The sequence below is a fragment of the Bombina bombina genome, chromosome 1, assembly GCF_027579735.1.
Source record: "Bombina bombina isolate aBomBom1 chromosome 1, aBomBom1.pri, whole genome shotgun sequence".
In the NCBI taxonomy this organism is placed as follows: Eukaryota; Metazoa; Chordata; class Amphibia; order Anura; family Bombinatoridae; genus Bombina; species Bombina bombina.
In genome coordinates this window covers 589,649,740-589,667,715 of record NC_069499.1, presented here as the reverse complement: position 1 = coordinate 589,667,715, position 17,976 = coordinate 589,649,740, and the positions used below count along the sequence as shown (strand labels likewise).

The following is a 17,976-nucleotide window of genomic DNA, read 5'->3' as shown; positions in this document are numbered from 1 at the left end:
ACGAATAATTATATTGTAGCTATTTTAGGATTAATATTTATTTTACAGGCAACTTTGTAATTATTTTAACCAGGTATAATAGCTATTAAATAGTTAATAACTATTTAATAGCTACCTAGTTAAAATAATTACAAAATTACCTGTAAAATAAATCCTAACCTAAGTTACAATTAAACCTAACACTACACTATCAATAAATTAATTAAATAAAATACCTACAAATAAATACAATTAAATAAACTAACTAAAGTATAAAAAATAAAAAAAGAACTAAGTTACAAAAAATAAAAAAATAATTTACAAACATTAGAAAAATATTCAAACAATTTTAAGCTAATTACACCTACTCTAAGCCCCCTAATAAAATAACAAAGCCCCCCAAAATAAAAAAAATGCCCTACCCTATTCTAAAATTAAAATAGAAAAGCTCTTTTACCTTACCAGCCCTTAAAAGGGCCTTTTGTGGGGCATGCCCCAAAGAATTCAGCTATTTTGCCTGTAAAAAAAAACATACAATACCCCCCCAACATTACAACCCACCACCCACATACCCCTAATCTAACCCAAACCCCCCTTAAATAAACCTAACACTAAGCCCCTGAAGATCATCCTACCTTATCTTCACCACGCAGGGTATCACCGATCCGTCCAGGCTCCGAAGTCTTCATCCAAGCCCAAGCGGGGGCTGAAGTCTATCAGCCAATCAGAATTTTCCTACCTTAATTCCGATTGGCTGATAGAATCCTATCAGCCAATCGGAATTCGAGGGACGCCATCTTGGATGACGTCCCTTAAAGGAACCGTCATTCGTCGGGAAGTCGTCGGTGAAGAAGGATGTTCCACATCGGCGGGATGAAGATGGATCTGGAAGAAAGAAGATTGAAGATGCCGCTTGATAGAAGACTTCATCCGGATCATGGACCTCTTCAGCTCCCGCTTGGATCAAGACTTCAGCCGGATCATGGACATCTTCATCCCCCGCTTGGGCCAAGACTTCAGCCGGATCATGGACATCTTCAGCCCCCGCTTGGGCTTGGATGAAGACTTCGGAGCCTGGACCGATCGGTGATACCCGGCGTGGTGAAGATAAGTTAGGATGATCTTCAGGGGCTTAGTGTTAGGTTTATTTAAGGGGGGTTTGGGTTAGATTAGGAGTATGTGGGTGGTGGGTTGTAATGTTGGGGGGGTATTGTATGGGGTTTTTTACGGGCAAAAGAGCTGAATTCTTTGGGGCATGCCCCACAAAAGGCCCTTTTAAGGGCTGGTAAGGTAAAAGAGCTTTTCTATTTTAATTTTAGAATAGGGTAGGGCATTTTTTTATTTTGGGGGGCTTTGTTATTTTATTAGGGGGCTTAGAGTAGGTGTAATTAGCTTAAAATTGTTGTAATATTTTTCTAATGTTTGTAACTTATTTTTTTTTTTTTTGTAACTTAGTTCTTTTTTTATTTTTTGTACTTTAGTTAGTTTATTTAATTGTATTTATTTGTAGGTATTTTATGTAATTAATTTATTGATAGTGTAGTGTTAGGTTTAATTGTAACTTAGGTTAGGATTTATTTTACAGGTAATTTTGTAATTATTTTAACTAGGTAGCTATTAAATAGTTATTAACTATTTAATAGCTATTGTACCTGGTTAAAATAATTACAAAGTTGCCTGTAAAATAAATATTAATCCTAAAATAGCTACAATATAATTATTATTTATATTGTAGCTATATTAGGGTTTATTTTACAGGTAAGTATTTAGCTTTAAATAGGATTAAGTTATTTAATAATTATTTCGTTAGATAAAAATTATATTTATCTTAGGGGGGTGATAGTGTTAGGGTTAGATTTAGCTTTATGGGTTAAAAAATAGAGTAGCGGCGAGGTCCGGTCAGCAGATTAGGGGTTAATACTTGAAGTTAGGTGTCGGTGATGTTAGGGAGGGCAGATTAGGGGTTAATACTATTTATTATAGGGTTATTGAGGCGGGAGTGAGGCGGATTAGGGGTTAATAACTTTATTATAGTAGCGGTGAGGTCCGGTCAGCAGATTAGGGGTTAATACTTGAAGTTAGGTGTCGGTGATGTTAGGGAGGGCAGATTAGGGGTTAATACTATTTATTATAGGGTTATTGAGGCGGGAGTGAGGCGGATTAGGGGTTAATAACTTTATTATAGTAGCGGTGAGGTCCGTTCGGCAGATTAGGGGTTAATTATTGTAGGTAGGTGGCGGCGACGTTGTGGGGGGCAGATTAGGGGTTAATAAATATAATATAGGGGTCGGCAATGTTAGGGGCAGCAGATTAGGGGTACATAGGGATAATGTAGGTTGCGGCGGTGTGCGGTCGGCAGATTAGGGGTTAAAAAAATTTAATAGAGTGGCAGCGATGTGGGGGGACCTCGGTTTAGGGGTGCATTGGTAGTTTATGGGTGTTAGTGTACTTTAGAGCACAGTAGTTAAGAGCTTTATGAACCGGCATTAGCCCAGAAAGCTCTTAACTCCTGGCTTTTTGCTGCGGCTGGAGTTTTGTCGTTAGATTTCTAACGCTCACTTCAGCCAAGACTCTAAATACCGGCGTTAGAAAGATCCCATTGAAAAGATAGGATACGCAAATGGCATAGGGGGATCTGCGGTATGGAAAAGTCGCGGCTGGAAAGTGAGCGTTAGACCCTTTCCTGACTGACTCTAAATACCAGCGGTAGCCCAAAACCAGCGTTAGGAGCCCCTAACGCTGGTTTTGACGGCTAACGCCAAACTCTAAATCTAGGCGTATATTAATAATATATATAATATAATAACTATATCAACTATATTAACCCTAATATAATTAGGGTTAATATTGTTAATATAGGTGGCGGCGGTGTAGGGGGGTCAGATTAGGGGCGGCAGTGTAGGGGGGTCAGATTAGGGGTTAATATAGTTAATATAGGTGGCGGCGGTGTAGGGGGATTAGATTAGGGGGTAATATACAGTAGCAATTGTACAGTAGCTCTTATTCTATTGGCTATTCAAATCAGCCAATAGAATTAAAGTAGCTTTTATCCGATTGGCTGATTTGAATTTGAAGGCTCCATGGCTCCGGTCTTCAGTTCCAGCGTTGCCGATCTTCAGTTCCTGCATCGCCGGTCTTCAGTTCCAGAGAGGACGGTCTTCAGCTCCGCGCTCATCGGTCTTCAACTCCTCCACTCCGCGCTGGCTGGTTCCTGGAAGAAGAAGAGGTCGCCGCCTGGAAGAAGACTTCTCCGCCTGGAACAGGACCTTCTCTGCTGGTCTTCAGGACAGGTAAGGAGCACTTGGGGGTTAGACTTAGGTTTTTAAGGGGGGATAGGGTGGGTTTTAGAGTTGGGGTGTGTGGGTGGTGGGTTGTAATGGGGGGGTTGTTCTTTTTTTCACAGGTAAAAGAGCTGATTACTTTGGGGCAATGACCCACAAAAGGCCCTTTTAAGGGCTGGTAATAGAGCTGATTACTTTTTGTAATTTAGTTTAGGGACATTTTTTTTATTTTGGGGGGCTTTTTTATTTTATTAGGGGGCTTAGATTAGGTGTAATTAGCTTAAAATTCTTGTACTCTTTTTTTTATTTTTTGTAATTTAGTGTTTGCTTTTTTTTGTAATTTAGTTTAGTGTATTTAATTATATTTTAGTTTAGATAATTGTAGTTTATTTAATTAATTTATTGATAGTGTAGGTGTATTTGTAACTTAGGTTAGGATTTATTTTACAGGTAAATTGGTAATTATTTTAACTAGGTAGCTACTAAATAGTTATTAATTATATTGTAGCTATCTTAAGGTTTATTTTATAGGTAAGTATTTAGTTTTAAATAGGAATATTTTAGTTAATAAGATTAATATTATTTAGATTTATTGCAATAATAATTAAGTTAGGGGTGTTAGGGTTAAATAGGGTTAATATAGTTAATATATATAATATAATAACTATATTAATTATTAACTATATTAATAATATATATAATATAATAACTATATTAACTATAATAACCCTAATATAATTAGGGTTAATATAGTTAATATAGGTGGCGGCGGTGTAGGGGGATTAGATTAGGGGTTAATACATTTAATATAGGTGGCGGCGGTGTAGGGGGATTAGATTAGGGGTTAATCATTTTAATATAGGTGGCGGTGGTGTAGGGGGATTAGATTGGGGGTAATATAGTTAAAATAGGTGGCGGCGGGGTAGGGGGCTCACATTAGGGGGTAATAATTTTAATATAGATGGCGGCGGTGTAGGGGGATTACATTAGGGGTTAATAATTTTAATGTAGGTGGCGGTGGTGTAGGGGGATCACATTAGGGGGTTAGACATTTAATGTAGGTGGCGGCGGGGTCCGGGAGCGGCGGTTTAGGGGTTAAACACTTTATTAGGGATTGCGGCGGGGGATTGCAGTTGACAGGTAGATAGACATTGCGCATGCGTTTTATTTTGCAGGTTAGGGAGTTACGGGGATCCAATACTCACCTTAAGGCTTACTATGCCTGCATTTTGTGGCGAGGTGAAAATGGAGTAAGATTTCTCCATTTTCGCCACGTAAGTCCTTACGCTGTATATTGGATACCAAACTGTGCTGGTTTGGTATACCTGTCTATGGGCCAAAAAACTATGGCCGAAGGCAGAAATATACGAGCGTAACTTCTAGGTTACACCGTATATATAGGATACTAAACCAGCGCAAAATTTGGCATCGCCAGCTTTTGCGGGCGATGCTGCATATCGGATCGGGCCCTATATGTCTGATGTAATCCTCAAACCATAATAAAAAAGAGTTATAGTAAAATGTCAGTCTTTGCTTTATGAAATGATAGAGATGATAAAATTGGTTACTTGTGGTATGAAGCTAAGGATACAACAAATAAACTGTAGGGTGAGGAAAAAGACGCACTTATGTTAGGGTGTTTGTTACTCACAGCAAGGTGCGGGCGGGGGCTCCTGTTTTTTACAACAACATCCAAATATCTTCCTGAGTATCATGAAGATATAAGCGAAGATGACAAAGGGGAATGGGATAGTCAGACGGTTGCAGTACTCCTGCACCAAGAAGTAGCGCTGGAACTTCCACACCTGGTCATTGTTCTCCTGCACAGAACCCACTGTGTACCTGCCAGGGAAGCAAGATCACAATAAGACCTCCTGTTTCCTCAGGACCACTGAGCTTGTATTTATTATTATTATTATTAATAATAATAATAATAATAATTAAAAAGGGGTTATAACTGCAAATAGCCAGGGAAAAGGCAAGGTATACTATTAACAAGTTGGTGAAATGTGAGATGTATTTTGAAAGGAATAGTCTTATACTTAAAGGGACAGTCTAGTCCAAAATAATTTTTATGATTCATATAGGGCATGCAATTTTAAACAACTTTACAATTTACTTTTATCGCCAATTTTGCTTTGTTCTCTTGGTATTCTTAGTTGAAAGCTAAACCTAGGAGGTTTATATGCTAATTTCTTAGACCTTGAAGGCCGCCTCTAATCTGAAAGCATTTTGACAGTTCATGTGTTTCATATAGATAATATTGAGTTCATGCACGTGAAGTTACCCTGGAGTAAGCACGGATTGGCTAAAATGCAATTTTGTCAAAAGAACTGAAATAAGGCGGCAGTCTGCAGAGGCTTAGATACAAGGTAATCACAGAGGTAAAAAGTATATTAATATAACTGTGTTGGTTATGCAAAACTGGGGAATAGGTAATGAAGGGAATATTTATCTTTTAAAGCAACAAAACATCTGGTGTTAACTGTCCCTTTAAGTTGAGTTTCTGCCACCCATAATTAGCCACTAATTCAAATTTAAGGGGACAATAAAGTGAAAATTTAATTTTGTGATTCATATTGAGCATGTAATTTTAAACAACTTCATATTTTACTTCTATTATCAAATTTACTTAAAGGGACAGTCTAGTTAAAATTAAATTTTCATGATTCAGTATTGTAAATTCAAACAACTTTCCAATTTACTTTTAGCATCAAATTAGTTAAAATCTAAACCTAGGTAAGCTCATATGCTAATTTCTAAGCAATTGAAGGCCTCCTTTATCTGAATGCATGTGACAGTTTTTCAGAGCTAGAGGGCGTTAGTTTATGTATGCACACACCTGTGGAGTTACTTATGAGATTGCTCTGATTGGCTAAAATGCAAGTCTGTAAAAATAACTGAAATAAGGGGGCAGTCTGCAGAGGCTTAGATACAAGATAATCACAGAGGTAAAAAGTATATTAATATAAAAGTGTTGGTTATGAAAAACTGGGGAATGGGTAATAAAGGAATTATCTATCTTTTTAAACAATAAATATTCTGGAGTAGACTGTCCCTTTAATTATTTCAATAACCTCATGATCAACAATGGGCCGCTGGGGTAAGCCAATGACAAGAGGCATATATGTGCAGTAACAACTCACTAGCTAGCTCCCATTAGTACATTAATGTTCCTGAGCCTACCTAGGTATACTCTTAAGGGGACAGTCTACTCCAAAATTTGTAATTTTTAAAAAGATAGATAACGCCTTTACTAATAATTCCCCAGATTTGCACAACCCAACCAACAGTGTTATATTAATATACTTTATAACCTTTAAACCTCTAAATGTTTGTCTATCTCTAAGCCCCTAGAGACCGCCTCTTATCTCAGTGCATTTTTATAGCTTTTCACAGCAAGACACGGCTAGATCATGTGTGCCATATAAATAACATTGTGCTCACTCCCGCAGAGTTATTTATGAGTCAGCACTAATTGGCTAAAATGCAAGTCTGTAAACAGCACTGAGATAAGGGGGAAATCTGCAGAGGTAAAAAAAAGTATATTAATATAATCATGTTGGTTATGCAAAACTGGGGCATGGGTAATAAAGGGATTAACTTTTTAACCAATAAATATTTTGGAGTAAACTGTCCCTTTAAAAAAAAGGATATCAAGAGGACAAAGTAGAAAGTTGTTTAAAATTGCAAGCTATCCGAATAATAAAAGTTTAATTTTGACTTTACTTTTAAGATGCTTGCACAGGACACTCTTAAGACTTTAACATTAAACACACATATGAAACTCATGTAAAGGTGATCCCTATTAATATTCAACTGCAAGATGGCTTTTAGTGAATACAGAGATGGTAATACTGCTTAATGTCACACTCCTTCACCAGTGAATCTAACTCAGTGTGCTCATCCATACAAAATCCTTAATATCCAGGCAGATCATTCAGCGTCATTATATCTACAATCATCTTATCAACACTACCTCCATTTAGAGGGCAGCATGATTTAGCCAGTCTATAGCCACTCACCCAAACATAGCAATCAGCAGGTTGACCAGCAGGATATTGGTGGAGAGCATGTAGATGCACACTAGCGGGATAGTGATCCACTCTGGGAAGCGAGGGTGGTGCTCCCCGTCCAGCTCCACACACAGAGGTTTTGACTCATTCCCAGTATAGGTGCAGTGTTCAAAATCATAGGTGGTCCCTAGGAAGAGAACAATATAAATGGAGTTTCTTCATAGCCAGTTATCCAAGTTCAACAAAGATGGTGACAGAATTAAATTGGGAATTTGCCATAAAAAATAAGCCTTAGTTTATACGGAATAATATAGAAAACACTGTGAAGTTAATTGACCAGTGATATTATTTTCAAGGGTCACATAAATGGAGATGAGATCCAAAAAAAAATTTCTTTAATGATTTAGAAAGAACATGCAATTGTTTAATTTGCTTCTATTATCTAATTTGCTTCATTCTCTTGGTATCCTTTGTTGAAAAGCATATCTAAATATGCTCAGAAGCTGCTGATTGATAACTAGACATAGATGCCTTTTGTGATCTGCTCGACCATGTGCATTGCTATTTCTTCAACAAAGGATACCAAAAGAAATAGGCAAATGAAATAACAGAAGTAAATTGGAATGTTGTTTAAAATTGTGATCTCTGTCTGAATCATGAAAGAAAAATATTGGGGGCAATACGGCTGTTAATAAATCGGCCCCTTAGGGTCAGAAGGACAGTTCACTGGCTAGAGACTTCATAAAACCCCTATGATTAAATAAAGACAGATGTCATAACCAGAGGCCTGTGATATAAGATTACAATACCCTGATGTATTTAACACTAAAAGTCATCATTACATAAAGGAGAAGGCAATAGCTGGGCAGATAATACACAGAAAAACTATTTGACTACAACAATTTAGATTTCTCTCCTTGGTCTTAGAACATCAGAAATTCAGGATACCCAAGTGACCATGTCATGCAGTGACTTCAGAACACCCATGTCTAGGCTGACCATATGTCCCGTTTTGAAAGGGACAGTACCGTTATTTTATGTTTCTTCCCCTGTCCCGTCGTTTCTTTAATAATATTAATTTTGTCCCGTTTTGAGGGTTATTAGACTGTGCGACCAGCGCAAGTGTTATTTTTTAGCACACACACCACTTACTAACATTTTTTAAACTCCCTGCCGGCAGGAAGGGTAGTTTTTTTTTAACTGCAGGGTTTGGGTTGGGTGGCCATGCCCACATGATCCACAGCACCGCGTCTATGCCGCCTGCACTCAAAATTAGGGGCGTGATCATTGAAAGAAAGTGACAGCAGGTCAGTACTCAGTCGTGAGCTGTCAGACTGAACTGAGGAGAGAGACTGGTCACGAGAGGGAAGTTAGAACTACTAGCTAGTGCCTAGTAAGGACAGGAGTCGGACTAGATCTGTCATCATCTGATGTCATGATCATCTGCCTCTGCCATCACCCGAATTAGTGGCTGACCATCACCAGAGAGATAATTCTTACCATCTTCTTGTGTCACAGTGTGAACATACAAACATAGTGATCAAGTAGATCAAATGTCTAAGTTCTGCAAGAATTGTGCATGGCCAAAGTAAGACCAGTGTCTGTGCCTGTCAATCAATTAAATTGTCATTAATTATGCTTATTATTATGCATGACTATTCCACAGGCATGCTCATACCTTACCCTTCTCCACATGCAGTTTACCTTACCCTTCTCCACATGCAGTTTATATAGGCCCCTCTCTCCTTACCTTAGCTCTCATGAACTACTTTCTATTTTAAAATCTAGGTCACTAAACTGCACCACCTCACAGAAATGCCCCCACTGCTATAAATCTCATTCTCAGCCATGTCTCAATGATACAGTCTGCTATAGAATCTCTAGATACACAGACAATACATACTGAGCACAAATTCACACTGACCTGCATTTCATTTGATTGTCACAGAACGATCTTACAATGTATATAATTTTGAAACTTTATAGTAAAAATGAATGTACGTTACAAGGTTATTTTATTTCCCTTAGTGAAGCAGTTTCTGGAACATAAACTTTAAGTTTAATGTCCTTTTAAGAGCCTCCTTACAATTCTGAGGATTAGGACAGAAAAATGAATCAACAATCTCTAAAACAACGATTTTCTCTCTCTCTACTAACACTATTATTCCAAAACTATCCTTTATGTATCTCACATAATTCAAAAAAGCATTTAGGGCCCAATTCACAAAAACTCGCCAGCATGGATAGAAAGAATCATCTTATTTTACTGAGCACTATACTGTAAAGTTAAGCATAATGGTGAACTCCCTTCACTGAGATACACAGTTGACAAGGTACAAATTCACTTTAAAACAATTCCTAAGAGGCGTCGTAATACTAATCCTAAACTTGCTTATAAAGTGGTAAAATAATTGGAGCTTTCACTCTCTCTCATTTTATCTCTTATTTGCTCTGAATAAACAAGGAATTTTCAATGTATCCTGGATGTAACAACACACAAGATTGAGGTTACCCTAGTATTATGAGATAATTTCGATGCTTCATATACAAATCGCTTGCCAAAATGCTATGAATACAAATTTATTTCTACATAAACACAAGCACAATGTTTGCTCTCTACACATAATTAGTATGTAGGTGTAGATTACCATCCACATCAGTTGGATATTGTCCAAACACAGCCATGTACGGTTCATAAATAACTGAACGGAATATCCACTCCCATCGATGCTCATTGAGCCGCAAAATCCCTTGGCGAGCAACTCCAAAGGCAATGACCCAGACAGCAAAGAGGAAAAGGAAGAAAAATACATCGATGAGCTGAGAAGAGAAAGGGGATATTGCAATGAGTGAGTTATAGATTAGGAGGGGGAAAAGGGGAAAAGGGTGGTAGAGAAAATGAACGAGAGTAAAGAAAAAAAACATGTGTAAGAGTGACTCTGGTCGCGTTTGGCAAGTGCTCCAAGCGAACGCAGAGCTGAGTGTTCAATGAGCGCTCGGATGATGCAAGTCCCAGCGTTTCCAGTGTGTTGGTAACGCTGGGATTTATTCGAGCAAGCTCAGACACTTGTAAAGATGGCAGCCTCCACGAGCAACACGTGTATATATATATATATATACTGTATATAAAAGTGTTGTAAATATAATAATATTGTCATATGTAAGGGAGCTTATAAAAAGCGTTCAAATGCGCAAAGGAATCTGCTGCACAATAATACTGGAGACAGTACACATACTGTATATAATTCATATGTGAGACCCTTCTATTTGCATGCACCTTTTAAGTATTTAGAAATATTGCATGCAAATAGAAGCGTCTCACATATAAATAATATATGTGTACTCCAGTATTGTGCAGCCGATCCCTTTGCGCATGCAAACATTTTTTTTAAGCTCCCTTACTTGTGACGTCACCTTAGCGCCACGTCATCTCTGAAGCAGATGTGCCGGCGCTGGCTCTGAGAGTTTGCCGAAAGCGGCCTGTGAAACACAAAATGGTAACCCCCCCTCTTTCCAATTCATCTGCATGAATATATGTATGTGGTATGTGATCATAAATGTTTGTTTGTTTTTTTTTTGCTCTATTATCTAATCCATTTCAAATCATTAGGATAGCACTTTTTTAATCCGTAAAATTGCTCAAATTACATGGAAAATATAACAGGAACATTTAGTTAAACACTGAATTTTAACAATACTTTACTGAAGCCAAAGGTTAAGCAAATTAACACATAACTGCTTATTGTTTTACTGTTTTTATGCTGGTTTTACATTGAACTGATAATATAAATTCATGATTTGTGCATTTAACATTCCGTATAATTTTTGAGTCACTTTATTCTTAACATTTTTAATGTCCAAGCACTTAAAATCACAAAAGAATATTCTGATGCTCGTGTTTTATTTGAGTACAAGTTTCATTGTTTAGAAGTGTGATTTAAACTATAGTGTTCACTTTTTATTAAAACCAAAAAACAATTGTAATTAATGACATGGGACTGAGCATGCACAAAAATCACAAGAAAGCCTTGGAACAGCCAAAAATGCCACTTGAAAGAGTCCAAGGCACATATTTTTCTTTTCTGTTTTGCAACTGAATAAAAAACGCCATCATGTGGTGTTACCCTAAATCAGGGGTAGGCAAAGTATGGCCTGAAGAGAAATCAGGTTACCTGTTTTTGTACAGCCAGTAAGCTAAGTATGGTCTTCACATTTTTAAATGCTTTGAAAAAAAATCTAAAGAATATATATATAGCGACACATGATTATATGAAATTCATATTTCAGTGTCCATAAATTACATTTTATTTGAACATAGCTGCTCTCCATTTATTTATTGTCTATGGATGCTTTCGAGCTACAAGTGCTGATCTGAGTAGCTGTAATAGTCTGTGGTGCTCCCATTGCTTTGCACTGTTGCTTAGCGCACTATCATACACTACAATAAACGCTTCCGCCTTTCTGCCTCTTGCATCTCTTTCACTCCGGGTTCTGTGTTGCTTCATCTTTTCATGTCACGTGCCTTTTTTCATACTGCGAGTTTCATGTTGATTAATTTTTTGCCTAATTTGCCTTACGGACCTTTTAATCTATATAATGGCGGCTGCCATATTTCTGGTGCCTAATTAATGACTAGTTCTATGAGGGTGCACTTAGCTTATGTCTAATTCCTGTGAATGACCAACTCTGCATGTACTGAACATCCCTGGTACTGCTTGGCCCATCTAGTATTGAACTCTGCATGTACTGAACATCCCTGGTACTGCTTGGCACATCTGGTATTAAACTTTGCATGTACTGAACATCCCTGGTACTGCTTAGCCCATCTGGTATTGAACTCATAATGTACTGAACATTCCTGGTTCAGCTTGGCTCATCTGGTATTGAACTCTGCATGTACTGAACATCCCTGGTACCGCTTGGCCCATCTGGTATTGAATTCTGCATGTACCAAACATCCCTGGTACTGCTTGGCCCATCTGGTATTGAACTCTGCATGTACTGAACATCCCTGGTACTGCTTAGCCCATCTGGTATTGAACTCATAATGTACTGAACATTCCTGGTTCAGCTTGGCTCATCTGGTATTGAACTCTGCATGTACTGAACATCCCTGGTACCGCTTGGCCCATCTGGTATTGAATTCTGCATGTACCAAACATCCCTGGTACTGCTTGGCCCATCTGGTATTGAACTCTGCATGTACTGAACATCCCTGGTACTGCTTGGCCCATCTGGTATTGAACTCTGCATGTGCTGAACATCCCTGGTACTGCTTGGCCCATCTGGTATTGAACTCTGCATGTACTGAACATCCCTGGTACTGCTTGGCCCATCTGGTATTGAACTCTGCATGTACTGAACATTCCTTGTACTGCTTGGCCCATCTGGTATTGAACTCTGCATGTACTGAACATCCCTGGTACTGCTTGGCCCATCTGGTATTGAACTCTGCATGTACTGAACATCCCTGGTACCGCTTGGCCCATCTGGTATTGAACTCTGCATGTATTGAACCTCCCTGGTACTGCTTGGCCCATCTGGTATTTACCTCTGCATGTACCGAACATCCCTGGTACTGCTTGGCCCATCTGGTATTGAACTCTGCATGTACTGAACATCCCTGGTACTGCTTGGCCCATCTGGTATTGAACTCTGCATGTACTGAACAGCCCTGGTACTGCTTGGCCCATCTGGTATTGAACTCTGCATGTACTGAGCATCCCTGGTACTGTTTGACCCATCTGGTATTGAATTCTGCATGTACCAAACATCCCTGGCACAGCTTGGCCCATCTGGTATTGAACTCTGCATGTACCAAACATCCCTGGTACTGCTTGGCCCATCTCGTATTTACCTCTACATGTACTGAACAGCCCTGGTACTGCTTGGCCCATCTGGTCTTGATTCTTGCCTTCACTGACCATTTCTACTCTACTGGTCTTACATATTCTTCCACTCCAGCTACTATCAAGGCTAATGCATGTTTTACTGAAATATTGACTGTTCTATATACATGTTATATCTATGACAGTCAGAAAAAAAATATTTCCTAAAATATTTACTATCTGGCCAGAAGAAAAAAACTTGTCAATTTTGTCCTAAATCCATTTTCATTTAATGTCCATCAAGTTGGTAATTTTAGGGAAAATAAATATCTCAACAATTTGAACTTTTAAGAGAGCAAGTCAGTTGAATTAGAAAATTCCACAAACCATTAAAAGACCAGTAAACACAGTAGATTTGCATAATCAACAAATGCAAGATAACAAGACAATACAATAGCATTTACTCTGAATTTCAAATCAGTAGTAGATTTTTTTCTAACAAATTTTAAAGTTATGTATATTTCCACTCCCCCTGTACCATGTGATAGCAATCAGCCAACCACAAATGCATATACGTATAGTCTGTGAATTCTTGCACATGCTCAGTAGGAGCGGGTGACTCAAAAAGTGTAAATATAAAAGACTGCACAATTTTTTTTAATGGAAGTAAATGGGAAAGTTGTTTAAAATGACATGCTGTATCTGAATTATGAAAATGTAATTTCTCCAACATAGGTGTGTCCGGTTCACGGCGTCATCCTTACTTGTGGGATATTCTCTTCCCCAACAGGAAATGGCAAAGAGCCCAGCAAAGCTGGTCACATGATCCCTCCTAGGCTCCGCCTTCCCCAGTCATTCTCTTTGCCGTTGTACAGGCAACATCTCCACGGAGATGGCTTAGAGTTTTTTGGTGTTTAAATGTAGTTTTTATTCTTCAATCAAGAGTTTGTTATTTTAAAATAGTGCTGGTATGTACTATTTACTCTGAAACAGAAAAGAGATGAAGATTTCTGTTTGTAAGAGGAAAATGATTTTAGCAACCGTTACTAAAATCGATGGCTGTTTCCACACAGGACTGTTGAGAGGAATTAACTTCAGTTGGGGGAAACAGTGAGCAGACTTTTGCTGCTTGAGGTATGACACATTCTAACAAGACTTGGTAATGCTGGAAGCTGTCATTTTCCCTATGGGATCCGGTAAGCCATTTTTATTAAATAAGAATAAAGGGCTTCACAAGGGCTTTAAAGACTGGTAGACATTTTTCTGGGCTAAAACGATTGATTTATAAGCATTTTTAATAGTTTATAGCTTTGAGGAGTTATTTTATTCTTGGGAATTATGTTAAATAACCGGCAGGCACTGTATTGGACACCTTTTTCACTGGGGGCCTTCTCTAATCATAGGCAGAGCCTCATTTTCGCGCCACTAATGCGCAGTTGTTTTTGGGAAGCAAGGCATGCAGATGCATGTGTGAGGAGCTCAGATACATAGAAAAAGCTTACTGAAGGCGTCATTTGGTATCGTATTCCCCTCTGGGCTTGGTTGGGTCTCAGAAAAGCAGATACCAGGGACTGTATAGGGGTTAAATATAAAAACGGCTCCGGTTCCGTTATTTTAAGAGTTAAAGCTTTCAAATTTGGTGTGCAATACTTTTAAGGCTTTAAGACACTGTGGTGAAATTTTGGTGAATTTTGAACAATTCCTTCATACTTTTTCACATATTCAGTAATAAAGTGTGTTCAGTTTAAAATTTAAAGTGACAGTAACGGTTTTATTTTAAAACGTTTTTTGTACTTTGTTATCAAGTTTATGCCTGTTTAACATGTCTGAACTATCAGATAGACTATGTTCTGTATGTGAGGAAGCCAAGGTTCCTTCTCATTTTAATAGATGTGATGTATGTGACACAAAATTTAGAGAAAATGATGCCCAAGATGATTCCTCAAGTGAGGGGAGTAAGCATGGTACTGCATCATCCCCCTCCTTCGTCTACGCCAGTCTTGCCCACACAGGAGGCCCCTAGTACATCTAGTGCGCCAATACTCCTTACTATGCAACAATTAACGGCTGTAATGGATAATTCTATCAAAAACATTTTAGCCAAAATGCCCACTTATCAGCGAAAGCGCGACTGCTCTGTTTTAGAAAATACCGAAGAGCATGAGGACGCTGATGATAATGGTTCTGACATGCCCCTACACCAGTCTGAGGGGGCCAGGGAGGTTTTGTCTGAGGGAGAAATTTCAGATTCAGGGAAAATTTCTCAACAAGCTGAACCTGATGTGATTACATTCAAATTTAAATTGGAACATCTCCGCGCTCTGCTTAAGGAGGTGTTATCTACTCTGGATGATTGTGATAATTTGGTCATTCCAGAGAAATTATGTAAGATGGACAAGTTCCTAGAGGTCCCGGGCCCCCCGAAGCTTTTCCTATACCCAAGCGGGTGGCGGACATTGTAAACAAAGAATGGGAAAGGCCCGGCATACCTTTTGTCCCTCCCCCTATATTTAAGAAATTGTTTCCTATGGTCGACCCCAGAAAGGACTTATGGCAGACAGTCCCCAAGGTCGAGGGGGCGGTTTCTACTCTAAACAAACGCACTACTATCCCTATAGAAGATAGTTGTGCTTTCAAAGATCCTATGGATAAAAAATTAGAGGGTTTGCTTAAAAAGATGTTTGTTCAGCAAGGTTACCTTCTACAACCAATTTCATGCATTGTTCCTGTCACTACAGCAGCGTGTTTCTGGTTCGATGAACTAGAAAAGTCGCTCAATAAAGATTCTTCTTTTGAGGAGATTATGGACAGAATTCATGCTCTTAAATTGGCTAACTCTTTTACTTTAGACGCCACTTTACAATTGGCTAGATTAGCGGCGAAAAATTCGGGGTTTGCTATTGTGGCGCACAGAGCGCTTTGGCTAAAATCTTGGTCAGCGGATGCGTCTTCCAAGAACAAATTGCTTAACATACCTTTCAAGGGGAAAACGCTGTTTGGCCCTGACTTGAAAGAGATTATTTCAGATATCACTGGGGGTAAGGGCCACGCCCTTCCTCAGGATAGGTCTTTTAAGGCTAAAAATAAACCAAATTTTCGTCCCTTTCGCAGAAACGGACCAGCCCCAAGTTCTACATCCTCTAAGCAAGAGGGTAATACTTCTCAAACCAAGCCAGCCTGGAGGCCAATGCAAGGCTGGAACAAAGGTAAGCAGGCCAAGAAACCTGCCACTGCTACCAAGACAGCATGAGATGTTGGCCCCCGATCCGGGACCGGATCTGGTGGGGGGCAGACTTTCTCTCTTCGCTCAGGCTTGGGCAAGAGATGTTCTGGATCCTTGGGCGCTAGAAATAGTCTCCCAAGGTTATCTTCTGGAATTCAAGGAGCTACCCCCAAGGGGGAGGTTCCACAGGTCTCAATTGTCTTCAGACCACATAAAAAGATAGGCATTCTTACATTGTGTAGAAGACCTGTTAAAAATGGGAGTGATTCATCCTGTTCCATTAGGAGAACAAGGGATGGGATTCTACTCCAATCTGTTCATAGTTCCCAAAAAAGAGGGAACATTCAGACCAATCTTAGATCTCAAGATCCTAAACAAATTTCTCAAGGTTCCATCGTTCAAAATGGAAACCATTCGGACAATTCTTCCTACCATTCAGGAAGGTCAATTCATGACCACGGTGGATTTAAAGGATGCGTATCTACATAGTCCTATCCACAAGGAACATCATCGGTTCCTAAGGTTCGCCTTTCTGGACAAGCATTACCAGTTTGTGGCACTTCCATTCGGATTAGCCACTGCTCCAAGAATTTTCACAAAGGTACTAGGGTCCCTTCTAGCGGTGCTAAGACCAAGGGGCATTGCAGTAGTACCTTACTTGGACGACATACTGATTCAAGCGTCGTCTCTACCACAAGCAAAGGCTCATACGGACATTGTCCTGGCCTTTCTCAGATCTCACGGGTGGAAAGTGAACGTAGAAAAAAGTTCTCTATCTCCGTCAACAAGAGTTCCCTTCTTGGGAACAATAATAGACTCCTTAGAAATGAGGATTTTTCTGACAGAGGCCAGAAAATCAAAACTTCTAAGCTCTTGTCAAGTACTTCATTCTGTTCTTCTTCCTTCCATAGCGCAGTGCATGGAAGTAATAGGTTTGATGGTCGCGGCAATGGACATAGTTCCTTTTGCGCGAATTCATCTAAGACCATTACAACTGTGCATGCTCAGTCAGTGAAATGGGGATTATACAGACTTGTCTCCGACGATACAAGTAGATCAGAGGACCAAAGATTCACTCCGTTGGTGGCTGACCCTGGACAACCTGTCACAAGGGATGAGCTTCCGCAGACCAGAGTGGGTCATTGTCACGACCGACGCCAGTCTGGTGGGCTGGGGCGCGGTCTGGGAACCCCTGAAAGCTCAGGGTCTTTGGTCTCGGGAAGAATCTCTTCTCCCGATAAATATTCTGGAACTGAGAGCGATATTCAATGCTCTCAAGGCTTGGCCTCAGCTAGCAAAGGCCAAATTCATACGGTTTCAATCAGACAACATGACGACTGTTGCGGTTATCAACCATCAGGGGGGAACAAGGAGTTCCCTGGCGATGGAAGAAGTGACCAAAATCATTCAATGGGCGGAGACTCACTCCTGCCACTTGTCTGCAATCCACATCCCAGGAGTGGAAAATTGGGAAGCGGATTTTCTGAGTCGTCAGACATTTCATCCGGGGGAGTGGGAACTCCATCCGGAAATTTTTGCCCAAATAATTCAATTGTGGGGCATTCCAGACATGGATCTGATGGCGTCTCGTCAGAACTTCAAGGTTCCTTGCTACGGGTCCAGATCCAGGGATCCCAAGGCGACTCTAG

At 39.5% G+C, this 17,976-nt stretch overlaps 1 protein-coding gene across 1 annotated transcript in view; it reads right to left on the bottom strand.

The window, feature by feature from the left end:
* The window catches only part of TRPM8 (transient receptor potential cation channel subfamily M member 8), a 246,965-nt gene that overhangs the window by 84,136 nt on the left and 144,853 nt on the right, over window positions 1-17,976 (bottom strand). The window contains 3 exon segments of the mRNA XM_053698868.1: window positions 4,912-5,102; window positions 7,286-7,463; window positions 9,925-10,096. Coding sequence (XP_053554843.1) covers window positions 4,912-5,102; window positions 7,286-7,463; window positions 9,925-10,096 — 541 coding nt within the window.